At 37.8% G+C, this 14807-nt stretch overlaps 2 protein-coding genes across 2 annotated transcripts in view; one reads left to right on the plus strand and one right to left on the minus strand.

Moving 5' to 3' along the window:
- The window catches only part of cog3 (component of oligomeric golgi complex 3), a 17599-nt gene extending 14869 nt beyond the window's left edge, over positions 1 to 2730 (plus strand). Inside the window, exons 22-23 of the mRNA XM_007546408.2 lie at positions 1480 to 1578; positions 1746 to 2730. Of these exons, the coding sequence (XP_007546470.1) occupies positions 1480 to 1578; positions 1746 to 1775 (129 nt within the window). The 3' untranslated portion in view covers positions 1776 to 2730. The remainder of the gene's footprint in view (positions 1 to 1479; positions 1579 to 1745) is intronic.
- LOC107835625 (glutamate-rich protein 6-like) lies at positions 2562 to 14807 on the minus strand. Its single transcript, XM_016668602.1, has 11 exons — positions 14540 to 14807; positions 12915 to 13006; positions 12736 to 12812; positions 12210 to 12326; positions 8312 to 8352; positions 8103 to 8203; positions 5404 to 5543; positions 4476 to 4552; positions 4240 to 4395; positions 3929 to 4157; positions 2562 to 3840 (listed from the first exon to the last, which is right to left on the minus strand). The coding sequence occupies exons 1-11, from the start codon at positions 14557 to 14559 to the stop codon at positions 3604 to 3606; spliced, it is 1287 nt and encodes a 428-aa protein (XP_016524088.1). The 5' UTR covers positions 14560 to 14807; the 3' UTR covers positions 2562 to 3603.

Consider the following 14807-nt stretch of genomic DNA (forward strand, 5'->3'; position numbering starts at 1 on the left):
TTTTTTCTGCAAGCACTTCAATGCAAAGCATATTAGGTGTGTTAAACGCACCACTTGATGCACATCAACTGATAAGATGCATCACTTTGCTCCCAAAATGCCTCCTTCTTTATCCTGCTTCATAGGCATCATTGAGCTAATACTTTCTATAATCAAAGGAAAGGAAAATCTATAAATCTTAAGATGGAACACCACTGTCACTGTTTATAGTGCATCATGTTTCACATCAGGATGAACTGATAAATGCTCACCATAAAAGATGCGTCTGGTCTGAAGTTAAACTCTTAAGCTTCACTGCAGTTTACACTTGCCCACATTGGCAAACTAAATGCCTTCTGCTGTAGTTTCAGACAAGAAAGGAGTATACTTGTTTCTACATGTAAGTCTGAAACAAGTATACTTGTTTCTTGTCTGAAGAAACAATTGTTGCAGAAATGGCAACAATTAAGTCAAGGAGGCCATGGCGGTGGCAGAATCATACTGTGGGGTAATATGAGGTTGGACACAACTGGATGTTCCAACAGGACAATGGTTCTTAACAGGAACATTGGTCTTTGAATAGAAGAAGCAAGCTAACATTAACCCTCTGGAAGCTCTTAACCTCAAAGTTATAGACTCTGCTTTGAAGTTAGGAACCTGTCAGGAATCCAGCTAATTTAAATGAACTCCACCAGATTTGATGAGAAACAAGGTCAAATGTGGGCTAGAAGCTTGATGATTGCTATAAAACGTGTGGTTTCTCTACACCTTCCTCAAGGGCATTTATTCAAATATTTGTAATGATGTATTTTTATAGTTAAGCTCGTATGAGTAATTTTGACGCACGGTCTCTGCGGGTTATATAAAATCGAGTATAAATTCAGTCGTGGGCACCCTTAGTAGACAAGTCTTTATGCCGAGTCTATAAAAATATTATTTAAGGTGGTTGGGGGGGAGAAAAAAAAAGAACTGTTTAAATGTATCATTAAGAGCACACAAATTAATATGACATTAATTCTGAGTGTTTTTGAAGCATTTACTGGCACTATATATAATTCTGTTGTTGTGCAAATCTTTCTGTCATGTAAACAAACCTCTTATAATGTTAGGTCTTATTCGTGTCCTTATTCATCCATTCAATCGTGGAAATTAGCTGCTGAGATAAGAGGACCGTTGTTGAATTTTTGGAGAGACGGCGACAGCAGCTCTTTGTTTGCCGTCGACTCTCAGGATAAGTGTTTTTGTTTTAATGTGGCACGGAGATGGAGCCTCTCGCCAAAAATTTTGTCAGTGTGATTGAACTCTAATAGAGAAATATTTGTGCTGCCTGTGTACTGTTCATCAAGGTGCCAGGTGAGGCTGAATGAGAGAAACAAAATTCACTGGTTGACATGGAAACAGGGATAGTAAGGGGACAGAGGCCAGATGGAAATGTGGTTTAATTTCCCTCCAGCACTCAATAATAGGATGTTTTTTTTTTTGTTTTTTTTTTCCACACAGAATAACATCCAGCAGGTTTTCCAAAGACTGCACACTTTGCTTCAGGAGGAATACAGTGGAGAAGACCTTCAAATCATTGCATGTCCATCTATGGAGCAGGTACAGCTCTGTGGGATTAACACAGCCTTTAGGGGTTTTAGATATTTTAAATAATGATGCTCCAGCTTCTGAAAGTGCTTCAAGCCAACTTCAGGAAAGATACATTTAATAAAGTGCATCAGCTCAGGCCCAGCGAGTGCTCATCACTTTCCACGGCTTTATTTCAGATTAACCTGCTGCTGTCTGTGAATAAGTAATGTTCGGTGAATCGATGCACCCTCTCGATGGCGGCGTGAAGCCGGCGCTTCAGTCATGACCGGGAGGCTGAGGGGGCGGAATGACCAGAAAAGACCCTGCACCTGTGCTACCTGCTGGGACGGGAGTGCTGGATGGATGTTTAAAAAAAAAAAAAAAAAGTATCAAATGAAGGTTTGGGTACTCGTGTTGAGAAGGACTTTTCAAGATCAGCCTGTTGTGCAAAAAATTACAGGGGCTTAGGGTTACTCCTATTTAGAGTGGTGGGTTTATTATCACGGTTGCATCTCTTAATGTGGAACAGTTTTGGTGGTAATATAAAGATGGGGTATGGATTTAAAAATGAGGACATGACCGACTTATTAAAGTCAGTTAGCAACTGATGGTCAGTAAGTCACGGTCATATGCCCAGTTCCCTTCTGTGGTTTGGAAGGAAAATGCTGCAAAAATATTTTAGTTCTTTATTTTACCATGCAAAAGTCTTTATACAACGCCTTGCATAAATATTAATACACGTTTAAACATTTTCACATTAGTCACATGGCATCTACTGACCTTCAAATATTTTGTTGACTGAGACAAGGAAGTGCATCACTGTGAAGTGGAGGGAAAAATTATACATACACAACTTGTATATTTTTCTTTAAAAAAAAAGGTAAAAAGCAGTAAAATCCACCATTTAGCTGCTTCATAAATGTCATTTATAAAGGAGCTGCAAGAACACCAAAAGAAGTCCTGTACAGTTTGTTTTAAGACATGGTAGGGATGCACCAAATCTGTATAAGCTATTGTGTTTTAAATGAGCGCAACAATAGTATTTTTTTTTTGTGTTTGTTTTGTTTTCCACTACATGCAAAATATCCTAAATACTCAATCCCTACCATGACTCATAGCGGTTGCAGCATCTTGCTGTGAGAAGACCCGAGAGGGGAGGCAGAGTTTTGTCTTCTAGCAAAACACCAACTTTAAACATCTAGCAGGGCCAGTGGTGGAATAGCTAAGAACAAAGCATCTTCATGTGTTACTGGAACTAAATCCAATGTATAACCTATAGCTTTAAAATACAAAAAAAGAACTGCTCACACATGCTCCTGATTCACCTTGAACTACTTTGTACAGAAAAATTGGGTGAGAATATCAGTATCTGTATGAGCACTAGTGGTAGAAATTACAAAGGGAAAATAAATGCTTGTCATACATTTCAGATTTATTCTTACAAAGCATGTCGATGTCTTTTTCCTTCCACTTCACAATTAAACAGAACTCTGTTGGTGCATAAAATCTGTTTAATGCCCCGAAGTTTGTTGTTACAAGGTGGAAAAAAAAAACTGTGAAGAAGGTGAAGGAGTATTCATACTTTTGCCAAGGCATTGTTAGTCTCCTTCTGTGTAGCCAAATGATGACCTGTACCATGGGTGAGTCAGGTCCGACAAGTTTGTTCTCTCTAATCAGAGCAGAGACGGATGTTTTCACGAACCTTCTCACCTGCGACCTCCACTTTGAATGTTTTTGTTGTTTAGTTGCACACTTGGAAAGCAAAACTGAAAACTTGTGTTTTTATACTTCTTTTATAACTTGGTAAATTCAGCATTTACTCTCACACAGTATGATATTTTGCCCTTACATGAAGAACGGATGTGTCATCAGTGTACTCTTTGCTTTGGTTTGTCCCATGTAAATTGATTTGTAGAGGTCTTCTATTTATGGACATTCTTAATAAAAGAAGAGGTTATTAATGTTACTTGGCTTTATTTCTAAAAAGCACTTAGACGTTAAATTCAAATTCAAGGGACGTCGCGGCTCAAGTCGCTTCACACAAATGAGAAAATCCTATTGAAGGACATCGCCAGCTTTGGGGGGTCTTCTTGGCAGTGTTGCCGTTTCACTGGCAGCTGCTGCCTTTCCATCTGCAGGATGAGGGTCGACCTTCGGTGGAGTTTCGCTGCTTTGATAGGTGGCGAGGGACTGGATGTTCTGGAGCAGCGCCTTGATCTCTGGACTCTTCTGCTTCAGATAAGACTTAAGCGAGTCATGCACTGGCGCTGTTTGCTTGCTGACATGTTTTGTCTACAAAAAGCAAATAAAAAAAAAACTAAAAAATGCAAAAGCAGAAGGGGTGATTTAGATCTGAAATTGGGGTCACGCAACAACTTACGATCACACTAGCCTCTTTGATGACCTCCACGCTGTGTTTATTGGAGTTGAAAAGGATGCTGATATCTTCCTGGGATTGGATGTGGACTTTAAGGAAAGGGCTTAGGGTGAGGTGGAATGGCTGGCAGGGGGGAGCATGAACATGTTGCTCATTCTCCTGCCACTTCCAGCGTTTCTTCACATCTCCCGTTTCACTGTACAACGTGCCTCCTGTTGAAGTAAGATTAACCCTAGCGTAGAAAGGGAATCGCTTGAAAGATCTTAGTGACTCATGGATGCAGATTTTTCTGCAAATAAAATAGAAAATCTTACCAAATGTTGCCATTCTCATGAAAGCAGGTCTGCTCACTGCTGGTAAAAAGCGCCTTAATCTGTGGCTCATCGACTTTGTTCTCCAGGACCACCACACAAGACAAGTTCTTTGAATGCGACGTTGCCGCGAGGATGGCAAGTCTTCCCGATGGGTAGCTTTCCAGGATGATTAAGGAGACAACGTTCTACTCGTATCAAAGCGGCACTTTATCGCCAGGCCTCACGTGAGAGGATACCACACATGTCCAGTTCCATCTTGAAAAACCAAACAGAAAATGTTGCCATTTTTGTAGCGTCTGATAAATGGCACCGTCTGTTGATGCAAAGAAGGAATTGTCACTCATTCTTAATTTGTCCATATTAAGAATAAGTATAAATACAGATGTGTGAAAAGCCGTAGGATAAATTCATGTTCAGTTGGAGATGCATAGAACAGTAACAGTCAGAGGGATCTTATTTGAGTGCACTGTAAAATGCTGTTAAAAAGTATGCGTCTTTTTATAACCCCACCAGGGCCATAATTGTTGGTACCCCTAACAATCTCGTTAAGGTAAATGCAAATAACACATTTCTTAATTTTTCACTCTACTTTTAGATTGATCAGAATGTCTAACTACTAATCCATCTCACATGGCAGCCCATATGCTTGTTCCTACAAAGCACCGCCTATTTCACAAAGCTTGCAGTCTCAGCCGAGATTCTGCCTCACAGAGCAACCCTCCCCCCCCCACTCAGCTCCCGCAGACTAGCGGCAGCGGCGATTAGCAAACACCTGGTGGAACTGTTAGTCTGCTGACCTTATCAGATGAACTACTACTCAGCGCAATGCTCTTAAGAACAAAACATTATTATGATGATGTGCTGAAGGCAGTGTGATGAAAAGGGCAGGAGCTTCTTAAAGAGACAGAAACCCAATTTCAAGGCGTGACACTACAAAGTAAAATTTTTTGTAAGTCATCTTTGCTACATGCAGCATTTTTATAACAACTGAAGGTGGTTACTTGGCTTTGCTATAAAATGCCACCAAGCACCTGGAAAATACATAATACCATCCCCTTTACGGTTTGTTAGCGTGATATTGTGCTAGTGCTACAACAGATACATTCACCTGAAGGCTTTTTACACATTTTTACTGCGATTTGAACATTCAACATGTGACATCACCTTTAGTCTCTCCTTCCTCACATTGAAAGAGAAGATGCTGTTGTAGCTCATTTCTCTTTCACCCTCCAATGCCCCCTCTTCTGTGGTGGACGACTCGAAATCCAAAAAATCACTTGAGGTGACATAACTGTCTACGTGTCCTGTAATGTTAAAGATTTAACAACACAGATGAATAAAAGGGAATGATGGTAAAACCTTAATCTGCTTGCAATATGGTCCAGCAGGGGTCACCAACACAGTGCCCGTGGGCACCCGGTCCCCTGAGGGGACCTCGTCAGTCGTCTGTGTTCTGTCCATCTGTCATACCTCGTCAATCCAGCATACCTCGTGGTAATGCGCATGCGCACATCAATGTTACGTTTCTTATAAATCGGTCATACCTATAGAAGTTTCATTTTGTGTGTTTAATTTCTCGGAAGTTTACGGTAAACAAAAAATTAAAATAAGGAAAAATATAGTTATTTCCACGCAGTGTCCAGAAAGAGGCAGTGTCCTGCTTGTTGCCTAACAGCTTCGGTCAGCATCCAGGGTTGTTCATGTGGTAATTTTAGGACATATTCAGCATCCAGCGTTATTCATGCTTTTTTTTTATTTTTTTATTTTTTTTAGGACATATTCTGTGCAGTTTCCTAAAGAAATATTGAAAAGGTAGATTAGCTGTAAGAACAAAATATCCCGCGGGAGACCAAATTTGTAGTCAAATAGTATTTGTAGTAATAGTGACGCTAAACGGGACTAATGTCTTGTTTACAGTTTGGTAACGATATTGGAAACAGCAAAAGTCATTTATGTTAATATGTTTGATTAACATATCAGCTTAATTAAAATTTGCCATAAACGTCTGAGAAATTACGGATTTATAAGAAATCTGCTGAGTAAGCAGTATGTGACGTAACACCGATGTGCGCATGCGCCTTACCATAAAGCAGGGGTCACCAACTCCAGTCCTCGAGGGCTACCATCCTGCAACTTTTAGAATCACGTCTGCTCCAAAATGTCTGAATTCCCTCACCAGCATTCATTCCTCTCTGCAATAGGCTGGAAACGAGCAGTTTATTTGATCCAGGTGTGTTTGAGCAGAGACGCATCTAAAAGTTACAGGATGGTAGGACTGGAGGACTGGAGTTGGTGACCCCTGCCATAAAGTATGCTGGACTGACGGTATGACAGAACACCTGTTGAGCAAGTTCTAAAAATAGCCATTGTCCTTAGGGAGCACTGACAAAAACAACAAAAAAGATTCAATTAAATGTTTTTACCTTGAAATAATAACATTTGTTTATTTTTAGATTTTTTTTTAAGTGAATTATAAAAACGTTTAAAATAATTTTCTGTACGTATAAAACTCTTCAGAATTATTCGCAGATGCCTGCAGGATGTTATCAGAGGGCAGCAGCGCCTGCAGCTGTACGGCTGGACCCACAGCACGTCAAAGCCTAAATGTTATTGGTCGGTTTACTTTTGTTTATTTGGCGGCTTGGCGCTTTTTCTGTAAGCTAAAACTGAATGAGCGGAGTTTGATCCCAGTCGTAGTTCTAACAGCGGTCGTTTGGATCCCGGCTGAGCTTTTTACCATGTGCGCGGTTCTGGTGGGTCACCGGATGACTGACGTCTGCCGCTCCTACTGAGCGCCTCAGACTGCGGGTTAAACACTTTAATCTAGTCGAAACGTCCCCCAAAAGAGTAGAAATTAAGCAAACAATCTTGCATCACCTTCTCCCCCTCTGGACGTCTGACACCACCTGAACCTGGGAATAAGCATCGCTCCTCTTTCCGTGGATCACACGGGTAAGGCTTCGCTTTCATGTCTTTATTATTTAGCATCGTTTGTTAAAAATAAAATAAAATTAAAAAAAAAAAGTCCGCTGCTTTTATGTTTGTGCTGGTTTTGCTTTGGGGAGGTTGTTGTGCTCTTGCAGGTCAGGTGCAGTGATAGTTTTGTGCTACTCTCCGATCTGTCTAACTTTTTTTTTTTTTTTTTTTTCGACGGGTTACCCGTCAGCTTTTCAGTTCGCGAAACCACAAAAAGGGTAAAACACCGGCGACCGGGTCAAAACCGCGCACGGTAAAAAAAAAAAAAAAAAAAGCTCAGGCGGGTTCTTAGAAAAACTGGAGGAGCTCATTCATTTTTAGCTCACAGAAAAAGAGCCAAATTAACAGAAGTAAATTGACCAATAAGATTTTGTCTTTTACGTGCTCACCCCCATAGACTCACACTAATGTACAAGATGTTTTGACTCAAAATATCTTTTTTTTTTCTCTACAATTTTGTTAATAGTAAAGAGGGTTAGATAATAAAACATACAATAACTGTTCCTTTCTTTTTTTTTATTTAAAGGAAAATCTCAAGGTACTCGGTGCATACAGCCGTACAGCTGCTGGTGCTACTGCAATAATCCATACTGTCAGTCATTTATGGGCAATTTGGAATCATACAGAAAAGCTCCAAAAGGGAATCAAACTTAAAACTCTGAACTAAGAACTTCTGATCACATAATAGCAATTAACCATATCATACCATGATAAATCATTACTGATAACTATTGTGAGTAGTCCCATTAACATGATTACACTGCATGTAATCATAAGTATCATTGTTATAAAGGACAAGATAAAAAAAAATGTCAACAATGTATTGTTTGATAAAGACAAGAACATTTGTCTTTATCAAACAAGTAGCCCTTTGTGTTACTCTGTACCTGTGAAGTGGCTCCCAGTCTCAAAAAGGTTGGCGACCCCTGATTCAGAGTATGTGTAACGGTCTTCATGTGAACCCTCTTTCGACTTCAGATCATGCCGCCTGGGGGTGTGCCATGGAAAATTGGAATTCAGATACTGGCAGGTGTTGAAATTTAATTGAAAAAACAAGTTTAGTCACAGAAGGTAGTAACAGACTAGCAGTACTGACCTTTGATCTTCCTCTTTGTCTGACTCTCCATCAATCACCCCCTGGAAAAAACACAAGATCTTACTTATGGTCTAGTTTCTAGTGCAAATATCTTTGTATTTGTGAAATAATACAAAATTAACTTACAGGTAACCTTTAAGCAAGGCATAAGAGCCTGTTTTGAAGTTGGTAATTTCGTAATACTGATGAAAGAGCAGTAGCTCAACTGGGAATTTTTTATCACTTACGTGAAAAATGTGGAGTTAGTACTTTTTTTAAATTCAATATCAAGCGATTATTTACTTAAAACAATCTCATGTTTCTTGGTGAAAAGTTACTTGTAAGTTAATGTTGTCTTACTCTAAGTGTACTAAGATATTTGTGCTTGAAATTACATCAAAAAAATACTTGCTAACATTTTGTGTTTTTGCAGTGGAGCTTCATGAGGCATTTTTTGCCGCAGAAAAACTAATGAGAAAAAAAAATGATATAAATATCCTAAATTCTGTTTTCATGCAAAACTTCAGTCAAGGCTGGCCAGAGGCACAAGCAGATTTTGTGGTGGGTTAGGGTCCACTCCTGGCTGTGGGGCCAGTGGGAACTTAACTTTAGCTCAAGTTTAAGAGCGGTTTATATATTCACCAGCAGTGCATAAATTAGATATTTTGAAAAAAAATCTATGTATAATTTCATTTTATTTTTTATTATAATGCGACATATTGCATTTGTTTGATTCTGATTAAGCGTCACCCTTTGGCAACAGCTTAAGTTATGCTGCTCAAATGTTTTGACGTGTGGGCCACAATAAGTAAAATAATATTCATTTCTTGTTAAACAATAAACATGGGGTGTTGTAATAACACAAGTTTTTTTTTGTTTGTTGCAATAAGAACAGATTATGAGTTTTACTTTTTCTTTTAAAAAACATCCTGAATTTAACTAAGTGTAATGAATTGCTCTCCCAAAGCCTGCTTTTGAGTTAAGGTTGAGGATCTTTGTGGTTTTTACTATAAAATGAAATTTAAAACGAGCAGCATTAATAAAACAACCGATAACATCGTCTCCATGTATCAGAACATTTTCAAAGTCCTTGGTTAAATGTTATTTTTCTTGAAAATTCACTCACATAAATGAGGAGAGTTGTCTTTCTTTGCGCAAATAAGCACCATCCAAACTGTGTGAATGCTTCAGCAACCTCTGCCAGTATCGAAAAAAGATTTGCAGGGAAACTTTGTCTAAAAATATTATTACGTAAACGGTATGAGTCAAATGCATTCAGTGAAGTTGGCGCTTGTTACCTATATTGAGACCTTGTTATTAAGATGTGTTATTGTTGACATTTTTTATCAATTTGATATTAAACTGATAGATTTTCACATTTCTGTCATACTACAAAAATGGCAGAACAGGGTGGAGTGGAATGCTCTGTTATGAAGTGCCTCATTTACATTTAAAGAGACAGTACCAAAATGAGTTGGAGTTAAACTTTATATAGGCCACAACTGAACGATTTAAATGTAATGAATGATTTTAAAGCACGATGTGTCCACTTGAAATGAACTAATGTGACTGACAACAAAAAAAATCCTGTCATCCAATAAATTAACTCTTCAAAATTCTTATTTTCGAAGTTCAAATTTCAAGATTTGTTTTCTTCAACATTTTTAATTAATTCTTTTTTTTTTTAATTCTGAAAATGTAATTACAGAATATTAACACAGTAGTTTGTTCCGCACTGTAAAGTTCACAGGTAATGACGTTTCCGCAATTTAATCTTACTTAATACATTATATTAATACAAACATGTCTTATCGTTGTGTTTTACAAATAATGTCTGTTCAGTTTTAAGAATAATCTAACTAGTTGTGTATAAATAGCCAGTCTACGCAGGCCCCCCTTTTCCATCCTTTGAATGCATTTACGTGTGTAACCTTATTCTGATTTATTCCGGTCGGCATTTAATACTCATCCTAAAATACCTGAACTCTGGAGTTCTAAATGTGCCAAGTCATGAATAAAATAAAATATAAATACTCAAATAGCTGCCTGAGTTCTGGACTCTGAAGCTGTTACTGGGCTCAGTGTGACCTAAATACTGAAACGGGGCACATTGACAGTCTCAACAGTAATAATGAAAAGGATTTTTTCTTTTTTTCCTTTAAATTTTTATCTGACACACCATTTCAGCTTAAAGTAGAGCTGAGGGTGAAATGAATGTTGTTAATTTAACCCACATTTGTTCCTAAAATAGACTGTGACACAAAAACTTTAACAACGCAAAGGCAACTTCTCTCCTGTTTTTTTTTTTTTTAACTACAAAAATGTAGATAATTTAAAGCGAAGTACCAATTTTACTTTTGTAAAGGTGCTATCGGAGCAAGTGCAGGAGATCTTTAAAGTCCGTCTTGTCTGTCCTCTGCTGACTTTTTAAAACATTTCAGATTGGTGCAAGTAATTGACTAAACCGACGTTCCCATCCCCTGGAGCTTTGCTGCAAGCGCGGACAAAATGCTAAGAGGTTTGAAATAAAATGTCTGGGATTTTTTAGAGATTCTACTCATTTCTCGTTGTAATACCTCACAATAATATAAATTCTGCTGTATATGTGAACGTTTCATTTTGTCTGTCTGAATGGATAAAAAGTCAGGTGGTGTGGATTTTAATACTGCTGACTGTTTTTTTCTCCCCCCCCCTCTTTGTTTAAAAATTAGTTCAATTCCAAGTTGCACACACTGACAGGAGCTTTTGTTCCTTTTATCATGAGTGAGCCTCCATGTCAACAGTGGCCTGAGCTGCACTCTCTCACCTCTTTTAGCTCAGCACTGTAGGCTATAAGAACACTGGTCACTGGAGGGGTTTTTTTTTTTTCTTCCCTTTTTTGAACTGCTGACTGTTCTCTGAGCAAAAATACCTCCTTAGTAGCATGGTGGTAATTCAGGCATACATATTACCACAAGACACAAAATGTTTTGCTCCACTTTCAGCTTGACAAATGGTGTAAAGCTAGCCTCGGCCGTGTCCTTCCTACTCTACTCCGCTTGATTCAAATCTCGCTTCACAGCTCAGTCTGTAAGTGTAAGTTTTTTTGTTGTTGTTTTTTTTAAGTTTGACTCAAAGAATACAGTTTGTGTACTTGCATTTAAGAATTTGAAGGAGTGTAGCTGTTGTTTTGTATTTGTGAAAGACTAAAAAACAAACTAACTAAAATTACAAAACTACAGGCTTTTTTTCTCTCTGACTTCAACTTTACAGTCGCAAGGCACAAATACTTTCGCATCAAAAATACCTCTGTACCACACAAAGTAGCACATATCTGTGAAATGGAAGGTAGATGAGTCGTGATTTTAGCTGCTTTTTTGCAAATTAAATCTGAAATGTGTGACATATTCAGTCTGTCTGAGTCAATATTTTGTAGTATAACTACCTTTTTCTGGCAGTTGCTTATGAAACGACTAACAATTTTGGAGATGGCATCAGGCAGCATCAGTTGGATTGAATTTTATTTTATTTAAAGAGGGTCAAATAGAAATGAAAGACGATTTTCAGAAATTGATTCAAAGGAAAAAAACCAAACAAGTAATTTTGTTTCTCCTTCGCAATTTTCCCTCAACTTGGTTTTGATGACATACATACAAAATAAAACACTCATTTTTTTTGTTTTGTTATTGTAATATCCCGAAACGTGAAAAAAGTTAACAGCTATAAATACTTACATGAAACCGTGTTACTATGCAATTGCAAATCAATTAGTATTAAACATCTAATTCAATTTCTTACAGTTCTTTTGTAGATGAATAAGTGATGAAAGGGCTAATTTGTCACAAAACAAATCTGAATTAATTGCCTGTTCCACAAATGGATTCGTATTTAAACCAGAAAAGGAAAATGAGGAGTTTATAAGTGACATTTTCTTCTATACCTTGTCAAGATTAGTTAAGGTCTCTTCTGTTCCTTCTTGGCAGGCTGTAGGAGAGTGGGGAGTTCCCTTGCTGTGCAAATCCAACATTTCATTATCTGGGGATATCTTCAGCTCACTCTGAAGTGAAAGGAGAAAAAACAAAGACTCTTCATAATTTATTAAATTCTTTGAGGTCTTTAACTCGTGCTTCATGAATAAATCAGAGCCGCGAAACTCCTTGTCTCTGGATACCATGTCATATCAGCTTTCAAAACATAAAACTTACAATGTGACAAGGCTGTGAAAGCTCAAGTTCAGTTTTACTTTGGCAAAAGAAGAAAATGTCTCTAAACAATACCAAAATATTTCAGATATGGCAATAAAGCCAAGATTTTTTTTTTCTCTACTGGCTCTCTACAAAGTGTTATTTACTTGTTAGATTAATGAGTCAGTGTCAGAAAAACCCTCTCCGGCTCAGGATGTCCAGGCAAATCTTTGACTCTGTCAGTGACATTCGCAGGCAGACATATTTTACAAATCTGAATACCTCATCATCAGTTCTCTGCTCCAAACTGTCATAATGATCTTCTTTACCCTTAAGCAAAACATATTTTGGTTTATAGTCTGCAGACAGAAAAAAAAAATAAAAATACTAAGCATCTTTAAAAATGTACATTCATTTACCAAATAGGATTTCTAAAACAAAAGAATTAAAGGAAAACTTACCGAGGTCCTCGTACGTCTGTGTGCCAACGTTGATTCTGGTGACAGTCCTCCCATCATAAGTGAGGATTGTGAGAATGTCTGATGAGGTTTCCCTGGAACCAGTTCTTCGTTATCACATTTTTTTTTTTTTTCAGTCCAACAACATTCAAAGCATAACTCAAGGACCCATACAATAAAATGCAGTTGTTTATTCTGTAGATTCAGTCAAAGTAAGTTGATTCACTTGGGGATGAAAACAGATTTTAAAATTGAAGACAAATATTTAAATACACTGTATAAAATTATACTTCACGATGTTGCCATGGCTTTGCAAGCTTCTAATAACTTTACTTGCACCATTTTATGTAATTGGAGGCACACCTTTGGAGACACCTCAAACACACTGCTTCCTTTTCTTAACATCGTGGATATTTGGCAAGATGGATGGGAAAAACCATATGCTATCACAATTTTTGGTTCAACCATAGGAACAATTTCCTGATGACTGAAGATGGCATGTCCACATTTTCACACAAGTATCAACACCCTGGGAATGTTTAGCCATCTTCTAATTCTGGGTGGAGGCTGGATGTGTGCCTGGGTGATAAATACGTTTGTGCAAAACATCCATATTAAGCAAAAGTCCTTGTTTGATGCTAGTGTCGATCAAACACCATCATGCCACTCGAAGAGAAAGAAGACATTGCTCCCAAAGCATAATCAAAAATATATATTTTTTCAGAATTTAAAAATGTGCTAGGGTCAAAAAACTGTTTTTCTTTTGTTTTTGTTTTTTTGTGACACATCCTGCGATTTGATGTAAAAAAAAAATACACATATTGAAGTTTTGCCATAACAGCCGTCATTATATTTGAAGAGAAAGTAAGGAAGCTTGCAAAGCTGAAAGTGCCATCCAAATTGCAAAGTAAGGGGATTATCTGTGTTTGTAGGGTGTGTTCATAAAATAGATGCCATTATGTGAAAAGAATATTATATGGAAATGTTGAGAAAACATCTCGAGACATCAGGAAATTAAAGCTTGGGTATAGATCAATCTCTCAAAGTGACAGACCCTAAGAATCCCACAAAGCATCTTAGAAAGCAGCTCAAAAACAAAAAAAGTCATTGTTTTGTAGTAGCTATCAAAAGGCCTCATATTAATCTTAAAAAAAATAAAAATGTTGGGCCAGCGCTGCAAAACGTGAGTGGGAAAGACGTCCTGCATACCTGACTCTGTCAAAGACAAGTACTGTCAAGATAACTGAGCCTATAATCCAGCAAGTTATTTAAAAGGCTTGAAGTTGTTCAAAAATGTTTGATACAGCACATAGTACAGTTTAAAATGACATTTTTACTAAACACTAGGTCAATATGTAAACTTCTAAATATGAAGAGGTTTTAAAAACTTCCAAAAATATCCCAGGCTTTAGGAAGCCTATTGTTATCCTCCTAACTCATGCCAAACAGGAAAAGTGTAGCCTAATTTAATGCGAGAGTGAGCAAAATATGATTATGGCATCTCTTTAAAGCGTGTACGTGAGTATCTGTTTTAGCGACTCATATGCAATAGATAACATAGCATGCAACTCTTGCTTCACTAAATAAATAAATCGATTTAAATCAAGCGTCATTACATGTCGTCTGACCTGCTCGGGTTTGGCTCCATATTAACTCTCGTGCATTAACTCTAGATTTGGGTCAGTTCTCTCCAGACGTCTGTTTGTTTACAGGTCCAGGATTTGTTTTTGTCTCCATCTCAGTTGATTTGCCTGGCGAGCCGGGTGTTTGCATCATGTCTGTGATAGTCTTGACTCATTGTGAAGCAGGGGTGAGCAGAGAAACCACAAAAAGTTGCATCAGGCACAATACGGTCAAATAAAAACAGCCTGTTTTGCCCCCTAGTGTAACTTAGCA

This window comes from Poecilia formosa, unplaced genomic scaffold (genome assembly GCF_000485575.1).
Source record: "Poecilia formosa unplaced genomic scaffold, Poecilia_formosa-5.1.2 Scaffold16, whole genome shotgun sequence".
Lineage (NCBI taxonomy): Eukaryota > Metazoa > Chordata > Actinopteri > Cyprinodontiformes > Poeciliidae > Poecilia > Poecilia formosa.

What these genes read in the sequence shown, in the direction of transcription:
- LOC107835625 (XM_016668602.1), bottom strand. Translation starts at nt 14,559, where the DNA reads ATGGAGCCAAACCCGAGCAG. An exon ending in AGCAGAGAACTGATGATGAG is followed by an intron (nt 12,327 to 12,735) that starts GTATTCAGATTT and finishes CTTTCACTTCAG; the next exon opens with AGTGAGCTGAAGATATCCCC. An exon ending in GATGGAACTGGACATGTGTG is followed by an intron (nt 4,396 to 4,475) that starts GTATCCTCTCAC and finishes CATCCTGGAAAG; the next exon opens with CTACCCATCGGGAAGACTTG.